Genomic DNA, 25,131 nt, shown 5'->3' with positions numbered 1-25,131 from the left:
CGTCATCAATTTGTTTTGTACCTTCACCCTTTGAGGAAGACTCGGGAAGCTTGATAACAGCAAAGGTAAGCTTCATTCCCCTCACTCTTTCACAGAGCTCACATTCTTCCTTTCCTTCTCTCCCCCCCCCCCCCACCCCAGTGCATCCTGGGAATTGTAATTCCTAGACTCCAACCTACAGGAGCCACCTAGGAACAAATTTACAAACACAAACTGGGTAGCATTTGCACCTAGCGAGATATAACAACTGTCCTTTTTTCGTGTATTCACAAAAATGCATCTCCATGGCTTGCTCAACATTTCTTCCTGAAAACTGTAAAATCTATGTAGGCTCAATAACTTTTCTCCCCACCTTACAAAAGTTCAGAGGAATACATTCATCAGGCACAGATCAAGCAGTTACACGTAGGGTGACCAGATGTCCCGATTTTATAGGGACAGTCCCGATTTTTGGGTCTTTTTCTTATATAGGCTCCTATTACCCTCCACTCCCTGTCCCGATTTTTCACACTTGCTGTCTGGTCACCCTAGTTACACGGCAACTTATTCCATTATCCCTAGGCTGGCGCATGTATCCATTGTAGTTCATATTGAGATTATCAACATCTGGTTGTTAAGGAACTGACACACCACTGAAAGCAATGTCAGATCCTAAAAACTTGGATGCCAGAGATATCTCAGCTTGGGACAGGATTGCCTCTTGAACAACCTTTCACAAGTTTCCTGGGAAGCAAGGTGAAGGGTAAAATGTTCTAAGAATCTAAGTCCCATTTTCAAAAGAGGCTTAGGCACTTGGAATCTAAATCTCATTGATTTAGACAGGCCTTAGGCTCCTAAATCACTTAGGTACTTTTGAAAATTTTACCTGGCATATTAAAGGTTTTTTCCTGCCTGAAGAGACCACTCTGTCTCTCAGAAACTGATGTTTCTCTCCATCCACTAGGAAGCCCACCCTGATTCTTGTGCATCTGACATAGATTCTCTTTCAAATACAAGAAAACAACACACAACACATAAAGCACTCAAGAGGGAGAAAGAGGGACAGTGTCTCAACTTAATTCAGTGATTAACAAGTAGTGTTAACACCTCGTGCAGGAAAGAGAATGAGAGAGAGAGAGACCAACATGTAGGCGTCTCCTCTATGTAGCAATGTAGACTTAGCACATGGGTTCTCAACCTGGAGTCAGGATGTCAGGTGGTCACAACTACATTTGCTCTTCTCATATTGCTAAATGGGAGAGTATTCTCAGCTAGATGGAGTGGAAGGTTCAAGGGGGTTCGCAATAGGAAAAAGGTTAAGAACTACTATTCTAGAAAGCTGCATATTTTCATGGGCAGCAGAAGATGTCAGTGAATAAATTAGTAACCTCCTACCTTCTTTACACTTTTAGGGATACGTTCATAGCTGGCTGCCCAGAGTTATGCTACTGAAAGTCACATAGGTAAATGGTTAAACGCTGAGAGGAGTATATACTTCCATAGTATTGTTCAGAGGTAGAAAAAGCAGAAATGACTATAAATTATTGAGCAATTCTAGGTAAGGCAGGATATAGACCAAAATGGACAGGTCTCTTGTTTTTTGTCAAACAAAAACAACAGATCTGATTGGTTCCACTTTTACACAGCCTCAGTCATGTTCTTTGTTTTGCAAGACCCAAACCAAGAATGATCCAATCCAGCATCCACTTCAATAGCGGAGGCAGACACATAATTCAGAAAAGTTTCCATTTTGGATTCTATTGCAGATTTTTAAAATCTATGAATCTAATGCCTGACATTAATCTAGTCACTTTTTTGCTGTAAATTTCAAGGAATTAAAGCTCAAGGAAGAGTAAAATTCAAAAGCAAATCCAAAACCTGTATTATAACTTTATTTTATTTTTACTGAATTCTGTGCTTGATTACTATCCCTGCAGAGAACAAGGCCACCAAGCCATTCTTATTATTATAATTTAACTGCCTAATGCAGGCATTTCCCACATATTACACAATCTTTGGTTGTTGAATACAAAGGAGCTGATATTCAGAATGATATAAAATAGAATCAATATGTTTTATATCTGATAGAATTCCAGAGTACTGAATGTTTTGAAAGTGACAAACACTTAAACATTAATTTTCTACAGGATGAGAAAATTCCCCTGGTAAGCTGGAAGGTGGATCTTTCCATCTGCAACAAGACAGCATTTGGCATCCTTTGGCCAGATAGCAGCCTGTGGTCTTTTAATAGCAATTAACATCTATAAGGAGTGTCAAGGCAGAGATATTTTTTGAATTACCATTTGATACCGTGAGATGGTTCTGTGATGCCATAATCATTTCACAGATGCACATCTGATCCATTTCATTTCAGATAAATCAACCTTGCAAAATTCTACTTGCCCAGTGTGATGTGTACTTGGATTTGGGTTTTTTTCTTCCATTCTTTTTCACTAGCAAATAAAACATTGGCACTAGTTTTTTGCATTATCAACCAGCCTCACAGGAAATGGTGGGCAAGCAGATTTTGTACATGGGCTGGTAAATTTGCATGACCATTTTGCAAAGCCGAAGATGTCATTCACATGCATCATTTAGATATTTAACGACAGTTGACTTGCAGCACTTTTAGCCACTTTAACACTGTTGAATTTAAAGTACCAAAGGAGCATTTAAAAAAATTGGAATCTTACCGTTAATAAATATATAGACTGTAGATTCTGTCTTCTTTCTTACAGCACTTGATGATGCATATTTGCAGCTATAGTATCCAGTGTCAGTTGCTTGAGCTCTGCTCAAGGTCAGGCTACTACAGAACTGTTTGCCATTCCTTCCACAGGCAACTTTAATTATTTTCAGCCTTTTGCTCTCCTTACTTGGAGCTTCAGGCAGAGACCAGGAATGAACCATTTCCCCCCTGCAAACACAGATAAGGAAATAAAAACAATGATGTTGGGCTACAATTATATAGCTCCAGTTCCCAAGCTTTCTGTTTTATTATATCAGGCTATTTCTGGGGTTCTCTTTAATCTTGTTCTCCAAAAACAGCAACGGAAACCACAGAGAGTTATTAAACAATTGCCATTGAAGTTAGGCCCCTATTATCCCCCCAACACTGTTTTTCCCCCCATTTCATTTACCAAAAGAAAAGAAAAAAAGAGTCCTGTGGATTAATACCCAGGAAAATTATCCAAGCCAAGTCATCTGGTTACCTGCATGTGAGATTTAAGGTCTGGCCTGCTTGAATGACGTGCTGTGCACCTTTTATACTCAGTTCAGGACCTTTTAATTTTGACCCTGAACTAGATCCTAGAAAAACAATAAGAAAAGCATTAACAATGGTAAATAGCCTTCCCATATTCAATCCGCTCACATTCACAGTGTTATCATCACTACAATGTTGCAGCGTAGCTGTTGGGTTTTTCCCCCCACACACCTTCCTCTGGGCCAAGAAGTCCTTACTCAGGGCCCAAGAACCTCTCCTATGGAATTAACACACAAAGCGGGGAAGGAATAGAGAGGAAACCTCTGCAAGGTTCCCCACACTGAGTTTGCTCCAGAATTGTTTCATTCAGGGGGACATGATTTTCCCACATGCAATAGGCCCTGTACCTTGTGGATCAATAGTAGACTAGTAGCATCCATATGGCAGCTCACTGCCCTCATAAACCTCACACTGATCACTCCCTGGCTATCTATCATCAATGGAACAACACTAGCAGAGCTCCCACAGCTAGTCACTGCCTCGAGGACATCTGACTATGTCATCTTTCCATAAGGAACTCCACAGGACCAGCAGGAGGACAATGCAAGCCCCAGCCCATTCCCCAGGTGCATGCCTGGGTTCATGGAGAGCTCTCTGTGCAGGCCAGAGAAAGAGGGAGAGGATGAAGCCATAGAGATGGCTCTCCTTTCCACATAGGAGGCTGAGATGTAGGTGTGGATCTCTAAGGAGACTCAAGCAGGCCCTCAGTTATGCTGAACTCTTGTATAAAACTCTCTGCAAAGTCAATGGAATGACTTTGAAAAGACTGAGTAAGGATGGCAGGATTTACCCCTTTTCATTTAAAGCCATAGCCCCTCTGTTTAACATCCCCTACGCTGCAAGCTCCTCTATTCTAAAGAAGCCTTCTAAGGCCACTTGGTTTGTCTTTGCCCATCATTATAATATTTACATGGAATCTTTTATGTCAAGCAACCTAAAATATAGTCCTTTAAAAACAAGTAACAGAATACCTGTGGGGGAAAAAAACGTCAATGCCCTGATCCTGATCCCCACTCACATCAATTGCAAAGCATTCCAGAAGTTAGCAGCATAACAAGCAAATATCAACTGTCTTAACCTAAATTTAGGCACTACCAAAAGTCTGGAAAATGAAAGTGATGAGGATTTTGTATTGCAGTAAAAGAGTATCTGTAAACCTGAAAGGATCCAAGAGTAGTTCTATTTGAAGAAAAAAGGAAAGTAGTTTATAGCCAATATATGAAGGAGTCAGCATTACATATACAATTATATTGTCCATTATGCACTGAAATATGGGGGAGTAAGAGTTTAATCTGTCTATTTTAGGTAATTTGAGGGGGCCTATCACAGTTGGTACCAAATAGCATAGAGATCCATTTCCATGGTGGCCTCTGTGCCTCTCCCAGGTTCAGCAGCTTTTGCTTATTAGGTGGTGTGTGCATGTGAATTTCTTGTCTGTTATTTCTGGAAGGCTTTTGCGTGAAGACACATGTCTTGAATCATGTTCTGAATATGGACAGGCTCAAGCTTAGTCTTATCTCCTTTGGTAGCTCTTTGCTTAGCTGAGGGCTTGCCACCAAAGACAATCTATCTTCTACTTTGGAGGTCTTCACCCTGGGCACTGTTAGCTGCGTTGTCCCAGAGGAGGGCAGATGACTTGGTAGTCTGTGAATGGAGCAATAATGTAACTGGGTTGTGAGCCACTGAGAGTCTCAATAAGCAAGATAAAGTCTTTTAATTGGCAATGGAAGTGAACTGGGAGCCAGCTGTGGGTGCATAGTACTGAAGTGAAGTGTTCTCAGCAGTCTTTCCTGCTGGAGATGTGAGCCACTGTGTTCTATACAAGCTGGTGTTTCCTTGTTGCTTTCCTTCACAGCCCCAGATGCAGTGAATTGCAATAGTTTTGTATGGGCACTGTGTCCCTTGGGCTCCTCTGGCAAACAAGATGTAATGTGCTGATTAGTATGTCTGTATGCATGTGCACTATTGCCCTCTCTACCAGATGGAATGTCAGACCTGCTCATTTGCTGCTATTTGTATGTCTGGTGGTTGGCCAGCAGAGAATACAAACCCTACTATAGTTAACACAGGTTCTCCTTTGACTCCAGGTGCAGACACAGAAGGTCCAGAGTTTGAGCCGTGCTGTAGACCATGAAGTACTTGTGACCAAGGTATGAGGTAAAACTGCTGACAATTAAGTCATATGCATCCATAGAATCACTTCTGTATGTATCTCATAAACTATCACAGTGTGCAAAATTATATAAAGTTAAATTAATAAAATACAGCGCTACATGAGGTTGGCTGTCTGCCTACAAAGAGATTAAATGGCAGTTTCCTGCAAAGATACATTTAAACAAAAAATCTATACTGGATCTCTGCAATTTGTCTGAACAATAGTGAGCTGAAATGTGGAAATCAGTCTTTCATAAGAAAACTGACTTTTAAAAAACGATGTCACTTCTGTCCCTCCAAATCAAAGAGTTTGTCTGAAGACTATTGTTTTAAATAGACAGTTTTGACAAATCAGCATAGCAATGGGTCTGGTAACAAGTGATACATCAGTTTTTATTGTGTTGTCCTCATCAATAGAATTGTTATAAAAGATAAATTCTAGCCCATGATAACATTGGTATGTGTCAAACATCAAATGTCTGGCAACCCATTCTGGGAAATAAAAAACCCAGTATTTACAAAAGTCCAAACAATCCTTATAGGCTGAAGACTGAATTCAACTTGTATTTGACATGACATATTAAATACTTATGCTGTGGTGAAGTCATCAATCCCTTTTATGGTTGCTTAGACCAGACTAGAACTTGAGGGGGACCATGTGTGGGACACAAGAGAGTGATTAGTCAATCTGGGAACTCGAAAGTCAGAGAGAACCACAAAATCTTTCTGTGTTCAGCAGCCTCTCAAAAGAATTCCCTTTACATTTATTACAACTGAGTCCCATCTCTCTGCTGCGCTGTACAGTATTCTGCAGTTGCAACATGTAAGGTCTTAGCAAAAAGGTGGTTTAACCTGCATCCAGCACATTCTAAAGTGAGAGGTGTAGAATGCATAGCATTTCTTACTTTTTATTTCCATAGCATCCTTAAAAGTCTGGCCACGCGCAATTTATATTGCCTCTTTTCCTATTGCAACTAAGCATTATACTGATGTTCTTGTTTATGCTGAACCTCCGGGGGCTGTGCCTTAAAAACACAATCTATTTGTGACAGGGTGGACTAGGCCCTGAGGCCCCCTGCTGGATGCCTTGTGGTCCTGCCACACCCTGCCCCAGAAAAGGACAGTAGAGAGGTCCTCAAAGCGGCCTAGAGCAGCTGTGTGGGAAGCAGCCAATCAGGGCCCAGCAGGTCAATATAAGAAGAGCTGCAGGGCCAGAGTGAGTTTAGTTCCTTGCTAGAACTGGAGGAGAGTAGATGTGCTTCAGGCTGGCTGCTAGGACTCCACAAGAACAAGGCCTTGAGGTAAGAGTGAAGCATGTGCAGGAGCCATGGGGAAGTTGCCAGGGAATTATAGCAGCAACACAGTTTATTTAAAGGGCCATGGTGGATGGCTGCTACCTATAGGGCCCCTGGGCTGGGACCCAGAGTAGAGGGGGGCCCCACCAGCCACTGGGAAAGTGACATGGACTTTGAGGCTTCCCAGAAGGGGAACTGAACCATAGTGGCCCTGCTGAAGAGCTAGGGCCAGAAAGGGCCTAAGATGGTGAAGACACTGCCTCCAGGGAAGGGGCACTGGGGCACTGCTCTATTCTGGAGCAGGGACAAACTGAGAAAGATATTACAGAGGGCACTGAGAGAGGCCTCTGTTGGACTTGTACTCCAAAAGGGGGTTGTGTTGCTTTTATCTCACAGACACACTGTATATGACTTGGCTGAGTCAGTGAAGACCTGCCAAGAGATCCATCAGCCAGGTGGGTGCTCGTGAGAGGTGGGTGCCACCCCAATATAAGAACTAAAACCAAAAGCAGGCTTACATCTAACTGAGAGAAAGGGGGCCATTCACAAGAGATGAGTGCCCCCCAAGAAAAGAATGTGATTGCAATTTTATTGGCCAGAGAGAAAAGGGGGTGCCTGCGAGAGGTGGGTGCTGACCCTGTTACACTATCTTTAACCATTTGTATTTACTAACACACTAGAAAATTGCAAGTAGCCTCTTCAAAAGAAATCTCTTTAAAATATTTCCTGTGTATATCTGCTGTATTTCTATAGCCCTTCTTCAGCACACTGTAAAACCTGTGATATTGAAAAGCACATAGCTGAGTAATGACATCAGGATTTGGCCCTGAGGCAGAAAACTTAGTCAAAGCCCCTTGAAACCAATGGGAATCAGTTCCACTGATTACAATGGCCTTTAGAACGGACCCCCTAAAGACATGAGCTGAAGTTCGAGTATTGACATGAGGGATTTCCAGCAACATTGCATGAAGTCTCTTGTAGACACTGAAGGTCTAACTGATTTTTTTTCAATTCTGAATCACTAATGCTAGATGTAAATACTAACAATCTGATTAAATTTGCTCTATAATAAAAATCCAAGAAGGGCTGCAACTAACCAGTAGTGGTCAGGCAGTTGTTGAGGAGAAATTCAGACACTTTAGCTTAATTTTGTCAATGCTCTCAAGCTAAACAATTTGAATATTCCAATGACCATGTATTTGATTATGCGCATTCCTCTATTCATGAGGATTCTAAGATTCAGGCAGCGAGGAAAATTATTTATTTTATTGTACTGGCTTCCTACATAAGGGCAGAAGTCAGACCAGTGGTTGGAAAAGCTGGGTGCTCATGACAATATGTACCACCAGCTTGACATTTAAGAACAAATTATTATTAAATACAATAGCTGCCATAGATCAATCAGGATCAGGGCCCAATTGCACTAGGGTCTTGTTGGCATTGACACTGTACAAACAAAAAGGAGACACAGCCTTTCCTCCACAGGACACAATCTGAGGCTGTCTACACCGCACAGCGGCACAGTCATGTTGCTAAGGCCTTGCCGCTGCAAGGCACACAGTATAGCCGCTCTTTATCTCTGGGAGAGAGCTCTCCTGACAACAAAATAAAACCACCCTCAACGAGGAGCGGTAGCTTTGTTGGTGGGAGAGTGACTCCTGCCAACAAAGCGCTATCCACGCCAGTGCTTTTCATTGGTAAAACTTGTCGTTCAGGGAGGTGTGTTCCCCCCCCCCCCCAACGCCTCTGAGCAACAGAAGTTCTAACAATGAAAGTGCAGTGTAGGCATAACCTAAGAGATTTTCTTGGGATTCTATCTCATGGAGTGGATATGGCCTAATTGCCACCACTGAACTCAGGTCATCTACCGGGTGATCCAGAACACTAATCGCAGGGTCAACCAGCTAGTCATTCATTGGAGTGTTCTGGTTTTGGTTTGTTTTTGTCTGTTTTGTTTTTTATTCTGCTAATGGTGAAGGATCAAAAATGTTGCTTTTTTTTTCTTTGTTAATGTATTGTATCGGAAGCAAAAATGTCCCTGTACAGAATCTCAAGAAATGCCATTCAGAACTCTTATAAAATAGGAAACCCTGGAAATGCATGCTTCATAATAATCCAGGAGACCTGCCTCATAGTTACCTAGCTCAATGCAGGAAATTCTCTAAGCACCCCAACCTGTGATCAAAAGAAACCCCAGATACATTTGATATGTATCCAGGTTTTGTCCTACTACATACATTAACCATATCTAAAAGATACAGCTGTGTTTTGTAATCACTGTGCATGGAATTTAAAAACCGCTCTAGTGTTGGCCTAACTCTGCTCCCATTGAAGTAAACTGGATTCTTACCATTGCCTTCAAGTGCACTTTAAATATTTAACTCCAGTAATTAACCACATTAACTCTTAGGCACCAGACTTAATATTTGCCCTAACAGACCAATGTATAAGGCTTGACACATTTAATATTTTAGATTTCCAGCAACAAAGGCCTGAAATACAGAATCCTATTTGTATTAAAAAGTCCACACACACAATAATAGTGTTACCACTTAAGTGGTACAGGTCTGAAGAGAAATGGCTTTTCTTTACATTCCATCCCTGCATGGGTCATTAGCTTTCCTACACTTTTTTTTAATGATACAAAAATGATTCAAAGAACAAATGCAATAGGGTTTGACAAGCTTACCAGAAAAGGAGAATAGCACAGAAATTCCTACTGTCAATATTTGCAAGGGGATCACGCCTTCTGTGTACCTTCTTCAGGCATTTTACTTGACACTGGCTTTTTGGAAAGGTCATGGTGTAACAGGACATGTTCATTAATCATTATGCCTATCACTAAGCGACCATCAGCAACCTACCCTTACAGTGACCTATATTGGCGTGTAACTTCTTTTCATGTGACAACAAAATGACTCTCCCCTCCCCCATATTCATTTTTTTTTTTTTAAAGTTTGTAGGACACATTTCAGTCAGCCAATCGGATTACTGAACCAATTGGCGCAAACACTAGTTTAGGTCACAAAAGTTACCCAAGCTGCCTAAAGACAGGGTCAAAGAGCTGTTTGAAAAGGCACAGAATACAGCTTGGGCAGTATTTGGTATACAAGGTAGAGTGCTCAGCTGATGATGCAAAGGAGCTAAAGAATAAGTGTTTTGAAGTCTGTTCTAACATATGATGGAACTACAGCACCCTTTTTGCACTCAGAGTACAAGTTTCTGTTTACTGACTATTTTGTGGACTTATAAATAGGCTTATTTCACATTATTGTATACCCCAGGTAAAATAAATGTGTATTTGTAAATGTTACTGATATTGTGTCTGATCTAGAGTACATATATGCCCCACTTCTGCAAACATTTATGCACATGAGTAACAATTTCATCCCATGTGTTCAAACAAAACTTCTGCCTTGTTAAATGTTATAATTTTTTTACTGACATCCCTTCACCACACCAGTTAGCCTGAATGTATTAGCTAAGCTTTTTTATCTACACAATGAAGAGGTTAATGAGAACGATCAGTTTATCTTTGCCAACTGCAATGTACACAGAGCTTCTGACCTTCTGGATTAAAGTGCCATCAGTGTGCAATAAAGTTATCCATCATAGCCTAATTGTTTTACTGACTGCTGGATTTGCATACATTTTAAAGCTCATTAAACATATCTTGCCCTTAGTGCTTTCTATTGTCAAATATAATTTCCTCCCAATTTAAACAAATTTATATTCCATCATCAGACATAATTTTTATATTGTACAAGACAATCCAGCATTGGTAATGGATAAGGTCCCTTAAGGTCTCTCACCTCTCTAATTCCCACTATTCACGATTATTCTTAGCCTGAATAATTTAAAGATTCTTCATTTAAAATGTGGGCTAGATTGTGCATTTCTTACTTGTGTATGAGTACAGCCTCATATGAGTCAGCCCACTGAAGGGAATGGAAACACTCACATGTGTGTTTACCAGTGTAACAATTGCAGAATCTAGCCAAAGTAACTAAAAATGTGGAGCCATTCAGCGGGCCTCTATTTGAAAACAATGGTCATACACTGATTTACACTAACTGGCTCATTATATGGCCATTGGCCAATCTATTCTTCTGTCTCCATGACTTGCTCTAGTCGAATATATTTTTTAAGACACCTTTGTGCTCGTACGTTTTTATTACAGAATTCCTGTTGGCGTACTGTTACATTGTGACCTTTTCTGAAGAAACTGTGTGCTGTTAGGTGGGTAAAGTCAATTTATTTTTGGTTGGAATATTTGTACCTGTGCATAGTTTTGGTTCCATTACTGAGCTAAATGATACCTTTGCCTAAAAATAATCTTGGGGGGCACTTCAAAGAGTCATTTAAAGCTCTGATTTCCTCCAGTTGCAAGGAGAGCTATTAACCTTTAGTCTATCTTTGGTTTAACTCTCAGTATATTTTTTTCAGTTACCATCCATATTGCATGTGGCAAAGCAGAAACCTAACAAACAGCTACAGTGCAAAAATGCAAGTTATTTTGACTCTCTCTGAAAGGTTCATGACACAACCTGCTTCTTATATGATAGCCCCCATTACCTATTATAATGAATGCCTCACAATCTTTAATGCAGAGGTCCCCATAGGACTCTAGGGGGGGTGCAGAGGAATGTGGGGTGGGGGGGGCAGGAGGATCTAGGCCAACCCCATAAGGGGCAGCAGGGAGCACCACCTAGCCCTGCTCCACCCCCAGCTCTGCTCCAGCCCCAGCCTTGGCCCCGGAATGCAGCCCGGCCCAGCTCCGGCCCCAACTCAGCCCTAGCTGCGGTTCTGTTCCCAGCCCCTATACCCATATTCACGCCTCCCACCTCAGCCATGGCCTGGCTCCCAGGCAGGGGGGGCACAGATGGAGTAGGGTAAGGTATGACTGTGAAAAGTTTGTGGACCACTGCTTTAATGTATTTATGCTCACGGCACTCCTGTAAGGGTGGGATGCATTGTTATCCCTTTTTAGAGATGGGGGAACTGAGGCACAAAGTCTTGTCCAAGGTCACACAGGAAGTTTGAGGCACAGCACCTTGTCTCCCACATCCTAGGTTATTGCCCTAACTGCTGGACCATCCTTCCTCTTAAGTAGGCCATCTCATTAAACTAGCATAATGGAATGGTAGCTTTAATTTAAATGGAACTATGTAGGGCAGTAGCACTATATATAGTAGTAAGAGTTTGTAGGAGTCAGCAAGGATATCAACAGCAGTAATTAGAAACACACACCATGTGTTCATGCTGACCTGCCTTGTTTCTCACTGACTCTGCTCTATAACTCATGCCTGCCTTGCTTGCAACCGCCTTGTCCTATTTTATTTGCAAGTTCAAGAACATCATTAAAAGTTACTTGCATACAAAATGGGCATTGTCACATCAGAATGATAATTCACAAATTCTTAACTTAAAGCCAGAAGGAACCATTGTGATCCTCTAGTTTGACCACCTGCATAACACAGCCCAAAGAATCTCACCCACAAATTTGTCCATCAAGCCCAAAACTTCTATCTGAGCTACTTTATTATATCCTAAAAATCATTTGATAGTTTAATCAGACCATGAGTGGATGAGCTAATCTCCCAGTGGGGCCTGATCCAGCACAGTTTGAAAATCTCAGTTTACTACTATGTTAGAAAAATCCTGTGTATGGTAATTAGCCCCTGCTCTGGCTCCATGTCCTGGAGACAGTCAGATATACAAATGAGTAGCTAGCTGCCCGTGGGAGGTCTTGACAGACAGGAAAATGTACAGAGCCTCCCAAATGGGCCCTTTTCACCAAACATCATGCTCAGGTCTGGATCTGAGATTGAGGTGGTTGCACTATTGCTTAAAATGTATGTATTAGCATTTTGAAAAAATAAAAATTACCAGCTGCTACACAAGCAACCTGTAACACCTAATAGTTAAAACTCTCTGGCAGTGCAATTCTGACAACCTCTCAACTGAATACTTGGGTGGTACATGCTAACAAGTCTCCAGCAGTAATGTTCTTGTATATGTATGTATTCTCATATGTACACAGACATGTACATCCCAAACACTGGCTCCTCCTCGGAAGGAACTGCAGGAGTGAAGATATCCCCCTGGCCTAGTGGAGAAGTAAAGCTAACAAGAATCTGGCCGGCAGCCATTATATTTAAAGGTGTAAATGTCTTTGTCGATGGCATCTAGAAATATAATATCAAGTTACAGGTGAGTGCATGAAATAAACTTGCTTGCCAATTAGCAGCATCCAAAGTTCTGCCATTTCCCATAGTACATTGACCGCTATGATCACCACAAAAGTAGTCAAGACCATAAAAAGGATGCCAGCAGTGCAACGCTCTGAGCCCAGGTGTTAGGTGCTCATAGAAACTTTCTCCACTCAGATGCCAGACCATGATATGCTGTACAAGCTGAACCTGTTAAGTGGCTTTCAAGGACCATCCTTTACAATTCACAGTATTAGAGCTGATCAACAGTCTTCACATTTTGACATTTCTATTCAGTTACAAAATTCAAAATTTTGAGGTAAGGTGGGAGCAGTGTCTGCTCAGCCCACTGGAGCATGTGGAGTAGTCATGGTTCCATTGGGTAGTTGTGTATTAGTGGTCTACTACAGGGCACATGGAAGGAGAAGACATCATACCTCTAAACCTGTACTGGTTATGGACTGCATATCCCTAGCCTTATTCTCTTAGCTCATGACATCCGTCATCACTTGTTATGATTTTCTTTGAATTCTAATACTGGGTATAAATGTTCACAAAACAAAAATGATTGTTTGATGAAATTCTCTTTATTAGCTAAGTATTTGGAAAGTACAGTAATACTATAGCATAAATACAGTGAGACCAAAACTTCTATAAGTCATGTAAAATTCCTACAAAGAGCAAACAGATGAGTTTCCTCACTCCAACTAAACTGAACAACGAGTACACAATTTCTTTCCTAGCAAGCTTCCTAACATTCATTATAGCTTCTCTTTCATTAGAAAGAAAACAAGTTATAACAGACTGGATTTGGGGAGTATTTCGTATGGCCATCTAAACACTCAGACCTCTGCCTACAACTCTCTGGGAACATAGGACTGGAAGGGCTCTCCTGATGATATGGAGTCCAGTCTCCGATCACCAGCAGCCTCATCATATAATCCAATTCATCAATTGATCAAGCTTAAAACTAGTTACAGTGTTTGCCCCCCACTATTTCTATTCCAGAACCTCACTGCTCTGATGGTTTAAAAACCGTCTTTTAACTTCTAGCCTAAATTTAATCATGGCTAGTTGTCCTTGGACCGACATTGTTCTTCAGCATAAATACCTCTTCTCCCTTCCTGGTGTTCACCCCCCTGATGTATTTATATAGCGCAACCATAACCTCTCTCAGCTTTCATTTTGTAGGCTAAACAAGCCAAACTCTTTAATTTCCACTAGCTCCATCTGACACCTCCACCTACCAAATTCCATCTTTGACATTTTGTCACTAATCATGAGACAGAAGAAAACTCAGTGACTAAGCAGAAAAGTTGCAGCATTTCCCCTTAGCGCAAGGCTTTTGTTATTATTTTCAATATTTCACAGATAACACCCTAAAAAATGCTGTAACTTTAAAAGAAAAAATACAACGGGAATGTTACTTTCATCTTCTTTTTTTAATCTGTAAAACAGACCCCTGCACAGGAAAAACCTAATGCAACTATTGACTTTTAAAACTAGAGGATCAAATAGGAACAGCAGATTCAGAGAAGGATTTTCCCACTTCCTCTAAGACACATTCCATACACCCTGTGTAGGGGGTAAATTTGACCCTTCTTGGTTTGGACTTTAATAAATAAATCAGCAATCAGACAAAAAAGGCCAAGCCAAGACTTTTCTCCTGAAGTTTGGCTGTTCTTAGAGTACTTAGCTCAGTACAGCTCAGCCCACTGCCTAGATCCTCTCCGTTTCATACCCAAGCTTCCTCTAACAGGGCAACCTAGTACTGAAGGCTGCTTTGCCCTTTTTTATTAGGGACATCCTCCCTTCTGGCAAGTGTGGTAGGGCAAGACCAGCTTTAAGCAGTTGTCTGAAACGGACCACTGACCTCATCTTGCTTTGGTCCAGTGTGTGATTTGTCAGTAGATTAGGACCTCAGACTATTAACCAGCTAAAAGGACAACAGTGCTAAATTAATTGCAGTCATTTAACTCCATCTCAGCAAATCAAATGACATTTGGCTATTAGAGCTGCAATAAATATGACCTGATTAATGGCCCAGTTCATGTTCTCTTACAAGGAAACCTGTGTGGAAGGAAAAGGAACAGTTCCATCACAGTGACTCATTCCATTCCCCACCCCCAATATAATCACAGAGCAAGATCCAACTACAGAAAGGATCTAGGGAGTATGAGATTGCACCGTTTTATGAATATACCCTAATTTACAAGGGAAAAATATACACCTATAATTTATTACACCACAGCATCACATCAGACAAGGAGAACTGGATTTTTTTTTACCCCAAATTTTGAATATCAGGACAAGAGCAGGAAAAGTTCTATAACATAATACGTTAAACAGTCATTATTTTATACACACTTGCTATAAGGGTTGATGGCACCTAACTTAAACAGGCATCAAGTTTATGTTGGTTCCTTTGACCCTTGAGTCTACAGCTTTTTAATGCTCTAATTAACAGAATTGTTTTAGATCCTACCACAAACAACCTTCCTCAAAGAAACTTCCCTGGGGAAAGGTTATTCCATAACTGCCTGCTGCAGGGTTTCTTGCACCTCCTCTGAAGGCTCTTACACTGGACACTGTTGGTGACAGGATACTGGGGTAGATGGATCTCTGGTCTGATCCAGTCTGGCAATTCCTATGTTAACACTATGGCAAAGAAATTCAGAATGATATCTGAGGCTTAGCCAGGGAGACTCATCAATTAAGAGTGGAAATAAAACACTTGGATCCTTCCATTCCATGGGAAATAACACAGGAAGGGGGTTGAGGGAAAATGATGTGAAATTCCTCTCATGGAGTTTCCCCACACTCATCCCCAGGGAGTGGGGCTGGTAGTTCTGGTCTAGAAAAGCAGGGTTGTTAGGGGATCTGTCAAAAGACCAGGGAGATCTGTTCAGAGATCCTGTACCTCTACAATGTCTGAGAGGCCCTGTGCCCTCCTCCCTCACTTTCTGTCTAAAGGAGCCAATGGGGCGGTGGTGTCAGGAGCTTCCCAACAAGATAATGTCCTCCCCAACCAGCTGATGTCCTCCAGTGAAGTTCCCCAGGGGGTGGGGCAGAGGAGCAGGGGCAGACGGACTGTGCTTCAGGCTGCAGTAACACTTGGGTGAATTTACTGATAGCGTGCAGGGGTCATGGGCAGAGAAGATGATGTGGTTGTGTAACTGAATTCCAAGGGACTCTGCTTAGGAGTAATTATGTGTATGTATGAATAACTGTTTGCAAGATTGGTCCCATTTTCAAAAAGCATGCTGGGATCCTTTTGGAGGAAAAGTATGATACAAATATAAATTATCACTGTCATTACACGTGAGTACACCTGTTGTGAGGGTAAGTTATAAAAAACCCAAAAAATCTGCACAAGGGCAGGAATTAGTGGTAGATTACTTTGAAGAATTAAGATTAACTGGGATGTCAGATGTTTCTTCATAAACACAAAGCAGACAAAGTTCTGAGAAACAGAATGGACAAAAGTAATAGATTCACAAGGATTTATAATGGTCTTGAATTACTTTGATAATATATTAGGTAAAATCATGCTTTCCTTTACATTAGGCTGGTATATTTCCTCCCACCTTGCCATGAACAAATCATACAGAAAGGGAGAGAGTGTCTAGGGCAGTGGTTCCCAAACTGGGGTTTGTGAACCCCTGGGGGTTCATGAAATGTTACAGGGGGTTCTCAGGAAAAAAATTTCCTAATGGCGGACAGAGCTGTCCCTAGGGACCTCAGGCAGCACGGAGCCAGCAGCCCAGAGCCCCTGGACTTCCAAGAGCTAAGCAGATCAAATCAAGCATATCTATCACACTGAGGAGATTTAAACTTCAAGACTCCTTATAAGAAATGGAAAGGGAGGTGGCTATTTTTTGCTGTTTTTAAAATTGAATAGGCAGCTAGTATTGTTTTTAAAATTATCATGAAGAACAAGTTTAAGCTTTGTTGTAACATGCATTGTTTGCCTGGACTGCTCAAGACCTGAATGCTTGTGTAGGAGGAACTCTTTGAGTTGGCTTCTTAAATACCTTCATGCTGTTTCACATCTGATACTCCTTCATGAAACATAGGAGCCTTGTCTTATAACAGGCTTATTCAAAGTGATACAAGCTACAAAAGTGAGATCTTGGAAGAGTGTTGCTGTTTTCATAATGTAATAAAAATACTTCAATGATAAATAATTAATAATAAATAGTGTGTTATAAGCATGTCATAAAAACATATTTTATAATTTATACTCACGTAAAGGAGAAAATCCCTGGAAATATTCATTTTTAGGAGGGGGTTTACAAGACTTGACATTTTAGTGAAAGGGGTTCACAGGTTGTTAAAGTTTGGGAACCACTGGTCTAGGGCTATGTACTGGCTTTGCACCATGATAGTCCGTTCCAGGGTGGGGGAATGATACTGAATTTCTACATCTTGGTAAGAGAAGAACGAGAATGCCCATTGGCACCAACAACTGAAGATGTGAAGGTAATAGATTTTAGGGCAGCATCAGAATGAGCAGTTCACACACAGTAAATGGAAAAGCCAACCCATTCCTGGTTGTTAAATGCTGAGTAAGGTCATTTCTTAGGTTGATTAATAAAGTGTTTGTAAGTTACTTTAAATAGTCAAATGGGAGAGATTCTCATATATGCTCACACAAGCAGCCATTCCCCCTCCCCCAAATACTGATACATAGCTTTGGCTTTGGAGTGTAGAAATATTACACAGATGGTCAAAAAAGGACAAAGTAAAGATAAAGTGTGTTTGTAAAGGAACTCTTGGTGCATAGCCACAGAGAAATGGTCCAACAGTTGACTGTGGTTGCCAGACATCTCTCTCTTGATGGGAAAGCTTCCCCCACTCTTGCAGCAATCCCGGCTTCCTGCTGTCTTCTGGGTTGCAGCAGGAAGCCTCAACGCCTATCTCTAGCAGACTCAAAGGAACAATTTCCTCAGTAGAATCCCACCCACAGCCCATGAGCCAGAGTTCTGTAATGCTGAACCATACCCCTGTCTTTCAAGTCCTTTCTCAATCACCCCTTTTCCTTTCACTATCACTATCTCAGCCTGACAGTCTGATGCTCTGAGCGCTTGCAATTTCCAAACTGCAGAGAAGTATCAGCAATTGTTCTGGAAAGCAGCAGGCATTGCCTTCTGTCCTACACACACGGCCCACACATTTAGCCGCGCCCGCTGCAAAGACCCCAGTTCTGGTCTTTGAAAAGTCTGATAAAGCAAAGGTCACGTTTGTTCGTGAGCATTTCAAGCTTAAAAAAAAAATCTCATCTCGCATCACCAATTAAAAATGGTAAATGTATTGAACGTTTGTGGGCGTGAAAGTCATCTTTACTATACGGGCCAAATGCTGATTTTCATCGACACTAGTGCAAATCTGGAGCAGCTCAGCTGAGTTCAATGTACTTACTCCAGATTTACACCAGCATACATGAGAGCAGAATTTGGCTCTATAGAACTATGCTATACAGAGCATCTTGCCAAAATACCACAGGGTAATACCATGGGTGATTCCCATTAGTACTATTAAAAAGTTAGAGGCTTAAATCCTATGTATAAATGGAAGAATAGATGTTTCTGCTCCACACCAGCTTCTAATCCTCCAGCTTTATGTAAATGTAGGCTGGAATTTTTCAAGGAGGGAGGCAGGTGCCCAACAGTCATTGAAATTCAAGGGATGTTGGATGTCCAGCTCTTGTGTTCTTTTATTGCTCCCAGTCCTAATAAGACGGTGGGACTGATTAACCCCTGCAGGCACATGTAAGTGCAACGTGCAGCCCCCTGTGGCTAGGAAGGCTCTGGCACCTGAGGGGAAATTCACATCTAGGTCAAACACATGGTGCCACAGTGATCATCCTAAAAGAATACACAACTTGAAACTCAAGCCCGAGCTCCACAGCCATCCCACCAGTGAAGGCTCCCCAGGACAGGCCCTGAATTACCATGTCCCCTGCATGTCCTAGCAATGCCCCTTCCCAGCAAGACCTCTGGATTTGCACTGCTGCTCCAGGCCTGCTGGTGGAGAAGGGGTTAAGAGTTGCTTGTGACACTGCACCTCTTGTTTCCATGCTAGGCAAACTTTCTGCTGCCAGGAGGCTCACATCATTCCACTGACAGGACCCGGCTGGTGAATCAGACTCTACACACTTTGTGAATGGCAGGACCACAAGACAGTCCTTGTCCTGTTGTCTTCTGCCCCACCAGCTATGCCAGCCTTATATGACCATTTGTCTTCTTCTCCAACATATGCTCCAACTACTTCTTACACACTGCCCAGCCACAGGAAATGTCCTTGGGAACATAAGGCCACTCACCTCTCCACCTTAAAATTCCTTCTCAAGATATAACTCTGCTGTGATGCCTACAGGAGATCAGCCAACTAAAGATTGCATGGGGGGAGGAAGACTCAGGGATCATTGATATTGTTTTACATTGTTTTAAATCATATGATTTGGAAACATCAGGTCAGGCACATCACTATCTTACATAACCACATGATCTTATTATCATTATCTCTTCCTTCCTTCCCTCCTATTGTTTGGTCGATAGACTTGTTACATCTTGTTTTGAGTTATACTGTAAGCTCTTCCAGGCAGGGACCGTGATTGTAGAACATCTAGTTCAGTGGGGCCTGACCCTAGCTGCTGCTGTAGTACAAATGATAACAAAAGTTAATGTGTAAAGTGACTAGCAATTGAAGCTATCTAGTCTCCTATTTCTTATTCTAACTTAGTGCTCAGTCCTAGTCCCATTGCTGGTTCAACTGACTTCAGTAGGATAAGGGTGCAGATTCAAGGAGGCTTTGGCTTTTGCTCTGTGCTGTCATTTAAAAATGAAGATATATAGTAGCTGATCTCTCTGTTTGAAGCCTCTCTGAATATACATGGTCTCTGGTTCGTCTATCACTCGCCTCACATATGGATCTATTAGTAAGGGACTTGGGCCCAATCCTTTAGCCCTGACTCAGACAAAACCCTCCAGTGAGGTCAAGAGAAGAGGACTGCAGAATCTAACTCTCTTTAGTTAGACTCCTGTAGTCCTTCCACACGCCAAACCCCCATTGATTTAAACGGGAGTCATAAATGTGCAAGGACTGCAGGATCAGGCCCTAATATGGCATCAAAGGTTTAATTTTTACCATTTGGTAAAAACCCCACCCTAGAACAGTCAATAGCCTGGTGATCAGGGCACTCACTTTGGATATGGGAGAGCTACGTTTAAGAATCCCAGGTCTTAATCAGGCAGAGTGGGGACTTGAACTTGTGTCCTCTATTTGCCCCATGCCTGACCACTGGGCTATTGGCTATTCTAAGGGGCTTTTTCATGACACTGTTTGAAAAGTCTCTATTTCCTCACAATGCAGAATGGGGAAATGTTTTGATTCTCAAAAATTGTCATGGGATGGGAAAACCATTTCCTTCCCAGATCTACTATGGGGGATGGGAGTAAGAATCTATGGAGAATCAATGCTTTTACTTTAACATGTAATTCCCCAACACCCCATTCCTCACCCCTTCCTCCATCTTTAGTATTCAGGGACTGATCCTGCCCAAAATTAAAGTCATCAAGAGTTTTCCTATGGACTTTAAAGGAGCATGGTCACCCCTTCTGGGAGATCTACTACATAGCATGTGACAGAATAGAAGATTTTGCAGGATTGATGATGACCAAATCATGTAGTTAGTCTGCCAGAGTACCCATGCTCAACCACCAGCTACCCATCCCAATTGAAAATCACTTGGCAGGATTTGACCTGCTGTCTGTAATTGTAGATATGCAGACAGATCTGTATTCTCAATGCTTTCAAGTCAAAATCTGAACTAAGTTTCAATACAAGGACAAAATATTTTGGGGTTGTTTTACTCATTTACACAAACTATTTGCATTACTGCCATGGTTTTAGGAAATTAGCTCCACCTTTATAAAATCTATTTAGTCTGGTTTTAATTGATTGAAACAATAACATAAGAACATAAGAAAGGCCGTACCGGGTCAGACCAAAGGTCCATCTAGCTCAGTATCCTGTCTACCGACAGTGGCGAATGCCAGGTGCCCCAGAGGGAGTGAACCTAACAGGCAATGATCAAGTGATCTCTCTCCTGCCATCCATCTCCACCCTCTGACAGACAGAGGCTAGGGACACCATTCCTTATCCATCCTGGCTAATAGCCATTAATGGACTTAACCACCATGAATTTATCCAGTTCTCTTTTACACTGTTATAGCCCTAGCCTTCTCAACCTCCTCAGGTAAGGAGTTCCACAAGTTGACTGTGCGCTGCGTGAAGAAGAACTTCCTTTTATTTGTTTCAATAAAGTAGAATAGTTTGCAAGAAAATGTAACACTTCAATGGTTCTATAACTCGTCCATGCAACTAATTTATAACAAATAATGCAACCAATTAAGTTGATTACTCTCATGTAAAAATGTTTGCCACTTACTTAGAAACTCTGATCTGCCTGCCCCTTAGCACAGTCATCACATTGAACAAAAGGTCACTAATCTAGTCTTCTCTCTGAGGCTAATCTCAATTAGCAATTTTGTTCTGTGTTGCAGACTTTACATTTGCTCCCCATTATGTGGCAAATCCATACCTGGCTTCAGTATAGTTACAAGTCTGTATTTGGCCCTAGGTTCCAATATGCAGCTCTCTATGAGCTAAGATCAAGCGTAGTACCTTTTCTCTCACTCAAACTCAAGATCTCCTTGTGTCTGGTCCAACTCCCGTGAAGCTGCAGAAGACTTTACCTCTCATCTGGAAAGCTCTGTTCCAGCACCAAGAAAAGCAAGCATGCCACTGCAAAAATCCATACTCCGGGGCATCCCAGCTAATTAGCACTTCGCCCTGCTCGTCCTACTATTTTGGGGTCCTAAACCCCCAAATTGTACCATCAAAATAGACAATACATATTGCTTCTCCTATGTGACCAGAAAAAAATCCAGGCTCCAACACATCCCGGTGCAAGAGCAATCTGGTTTTATAGGATCCAGGGAATTTGGCCACAGATCTCTACAGTCTGTTGGAAATATGGAAACCAAACGTAGCTGCTTCCAGTCCTTGCTAAAAAATCTGGTCCCTGATACAGCTCCGCACACAAGCACTTGTAAAATCCAAACATGGACCGGGAGCCAACATGATATCAGCCATTTTTTTCACCTAGATCCGCAAAGTTTTATTCTCTATACAGATACCCTTTTACATTAGATAAATCTGTGGCCAGAGCTCTGCTTTGATGGATCTATGTCCTGGCGGTGTTATTTACTAAGGATGCGTCAGGGTCTGGATCTTTGCAGTGGGATTGGAGCTGGTGCTCTTCTTTTCTGGTAGAATTTAAGGTTTTGAGATTTAACCCCTCCCCCAGCCGTATTTAGGTGCCGGACACATCTTTTTGCGGGGCTGCTGCATCCCTTTGCAATAGGGTCTGGATTTTCGAGTTCGCTAATAGTTGCTACATTTTTTCCTTTGTTAAAACCGGAATTTTGCGGAACTGGGATTAAATTGGGCAGGATCAGGGCACTAAATGTGTCTTTTTTCCCGTGCTGTTAGGCCAGGATGTATCAGAGTCCAGATTTTTCCGGGGAAGTGCGGTTACAGCGGTTGTCTGTTCAGCTTGTACAAGATCCTGCGGGAGCCCAGTGCTAGAACCGGGCTTCTGCGGCGCTCACTGCCCGGGATTCCTTTGGCGAGGCGGGAACCGCTAGCCTTGCTCTCTGTTTTGATGCTACAAGTTGGGGGCTTGAGGCCACAGATCGACAGGATCCAGCCTCTCCCCGAGATTTCTTTTCTGCCCGTGAGAGTCAGACACGGGACAGCTCCGACGAGCATCCCGGGAACCTGCTTGCACAGCAATAGGGACGGAGCCCCGTTTGGGCACCCAGAGAGCGTCCCGGGGTAATCGGGTGTGCGCAGCAAAGCAGCCTCCAGCAGGGAACATGGGGTGGGAAGCGGGGTCCAGACTGGGCACCATGGGGGGAGGAGAGATGCCGTGCGGCTGGGACCCCAGGCTCACACTCCCCCAGGCAGGGGCACGGGCTTTGGAGGGTGTCTCTCTGGGGCGCAGAGCAAGCGCAGCCGGCTGCCTCCTGGACCACTTAGCTTCGGCCTCCCCCGACACCCCACCCCGCAGGGGAACGGGTCACTTACCTGCGAGGAGGAGAGCGGGTGCCAGCAGCCCGCACAGCATGGCACCTGCGAGCGCCCGGCTGCCCATGGTCCTGCCCGGGAGGTGCGCGCAGGGTGGGAGAGCTCCGCCCGAGCCTGCTCGGAGAGACGACGCGGCTCAGGGACACCCAGCAAAGGGGCTGATTCTCCGGCAGCCTGGCCGGGCTCGCCTTGCCCGCGGTGGCGAAGCTAGCGGAGCAGCTAGTCCCGGAGAGAGACCACCATCCAGCAGCCGCCTAGCCCCGGGGCAACGCTGCGCTCAGCTCCGCAGGGCGCGTCCAGCTGCGCGCTTAACCTCCAGTGGACATCCCTTCACAGGGAGCTGCCTGCCGCCCGGCTGATTTATAACCTCCACATCCTCCCGGCGGATCACGCCCTCCTCTCCCTGCGTCACCGTGTCCCCCCTCCCCTACATAGCCTGGCGCCCCCCGGCCCCTCCAGCAGTGCCTCGGCCCCCTGCCGTGCCCCGCTGCCTGCGCAGGAGTGACTCCGGCTCCGGAGCGCGCCAGGCAGGGCTCCGGCTGGGAGTCAGTGCCCACTTCCCGGCCTCTCGGGCCCCAGGTCAACTCGGCTGCGCGGCCCCCCACCCATGCCGCCCCCTGTCACTCCGATCGCTCTCGGTCACCCCACACGGAGACCCCCGCTCCGCTCCTCCAGCCAAGGGCGGCTGTGCTCCCGGCCGGAGCCGGGCGCAAGCCGGGCTTGGACACACGTGTGTCCTTATCCATCTGCCCTGCTCTCCGCCTGGGTCTGTTATCACTCCTCACCCCACCCCGCAGGCAGCAGCCTGAGCCGGGCTGGGCAGCGCCTCTCCATCACCGCCTGAGGGGCCCGGCTCCACTCCAGCCCAGCCGCGCTGGGGACCGCCCGGCCCGGCTCTCTCTGCCAGCGCCTCCCATGGGCACCGGGGGATGGGAGCCGCGAGCGTCCGGCTGCAGCCGGGTGCCATGCTTGCCGCGGGACCTTTCCGCCGGCTGGCACCGTGCTGCCCTGCACGTCTCCCAGGTAAAGTACCGCGGGCTGGGTCGGCCGCTAGGCGCAGAGCGGACTTTCACCTCCGGGGAGCGGCTTCAGATCCTACCGCACACCAGCTGGGGTGAGATGGGTTCAGCTTCCCCTCCCACAGCGCTGAACGCCGCTCAGAGCCCGGCTCGGGACACTCCGGACTGGGGCAGCCTCGGCACGATGCTCCGGGGAACCTGCCCACACTCCTCCGGATGCTTCGAGGAGCCTGTGCAGCGCCTTTGCTGGCGCGGGGACAGCCACAGTGACTGTCGGCACGGTGCCGATTGCCGTGCTCCTGTCACTGGCATGAGTGCCGGGCGTGTCCCCCTCGCCCTCTGTGGGGCAGGTAGATGCTAATATCCCCCATGTTACAGATGAGGAAATGGAGGCACCCAGGCACCTTGTCCAAAGTCACGAGGAGTTTGTGACAGCGCCAGGGATGGACCCCAGCTGCCTAAGCCCCCCAAGACCATCCTGTGCAGGAAAAGGGAACGACGCCTGCTTTTAAATGAGTAGTTTAACGTTCAAGTTTTAAAACAGTAGATCAGAGTGTCTGTGTGAACTCCGGGACTATGACTGTGACTTATCTAAAGACTTGAGCCTGTATTTTCAATACTGTGACCAGAAATAAGACGTGTATATACAGAAGCCTCCACGCTCATCCCCACAGACCATGTAGGAAGGGCCCGGCTGCTTTTTTTCCCAGAGGATGACGCATGAGATTCCTGCTTCCCAGGACAGAGAGGGAAGGACAGTAGCAAGAGACCTCTGACATTGGGACACCAAGCACCCTGACGCCTCCCAACACCAGGCCACATAGGCAGGACAGACCAGCTTCCTCCCCCAGGGGACCCCAGGAAGATACAGAGAGGAAGAGCAGAAGCAGGGCAGGAAGAACGCACTTTCAGAGCCCATGATATCTGCAGAAGTGGTCAGTGGAAGCCAGAAAGGGGCGGGGGAGGGGATGCTGATGAAGGATTGAAATGACCCTGAAAGGGAAATGCAGAGAAGAACTAGACGACAGGCATTGAAATAAAGCAAAACGCAT

At 44.2% G+C, this 25,131-nt stretch overlaps 1 protein-coding gene and 1 long non-coding RNA gene across 8 annotated transcripts in view; one reads left to right on the top strand and one right to left on the bottom strand.

Annotated features, from left to right (window-relative positions):
* FLT1 (fms related receptor tyrosine kinase 1) overlaps positions 1-24,241 on the bottom strand; it is a 147,973-nt gene extending 123,732 nt beyond the window's left edge. For 3 of the 7 annotated variants that reach the window (XM_042842844.2, XM_008167460.4, XM_008167472.4), the window contains exons 1-3: positions 23,061-23,397; positions 3,192-3,288; positions 2,673-2,896 (exon numbers count right to left, since the gene is read on the bottom strand). In XM_042842844.2, coding sequence (XP_042698778.2) covers positions 2,673-2,896; positions 3,192-3,288; positions 23,061-23,127 — 388 coding nt within the window. In that variant the 5' untranslated portion in view covers positions 23,128-23,397. Of the gene's footprint in view, positions 1-2,672; positions 2,897-3,191; positions 3,289-21,593; positions 21,614-23,060; positions 23,813-24,133 lie in introns of those variants that run through there. The other 4 variants (XM_065581379.1, XM_008167458.4, XM_008167469.4 and 1 more) reach the window with 4 other exon arrangements.
* Positions 6,561-12,875, top strand: LOC135980900 (uncharacterized). The gene is made up of 3 exons (XR_010597825.1): positions 6,561-6,699; positions 10,874-10,932; positions 12,737-12,875. It is a non-coding gene; the product is annotated as an uncharacterized LOC135980900 (long non-coding RNA).
* Positions 24,242-25,131: the final 890 nt, after the last annotated feature.

Source organism: Chrysemys picta, chromosome 1 (assembly GCF_011386835.1).
Source record: "Chrysemys picta bellii isolate R12L10 chromosome 1, ASM1138683v2, whole genome shotgun sequence".
NCBI lineage: Eukaryota > Metazoa > Chordata > Testudines > Emydidae > Chrysemys > Chrysemys picta.
This window is presented reverse-complemented; position numbering and strand designations above follow the sequence as displayed.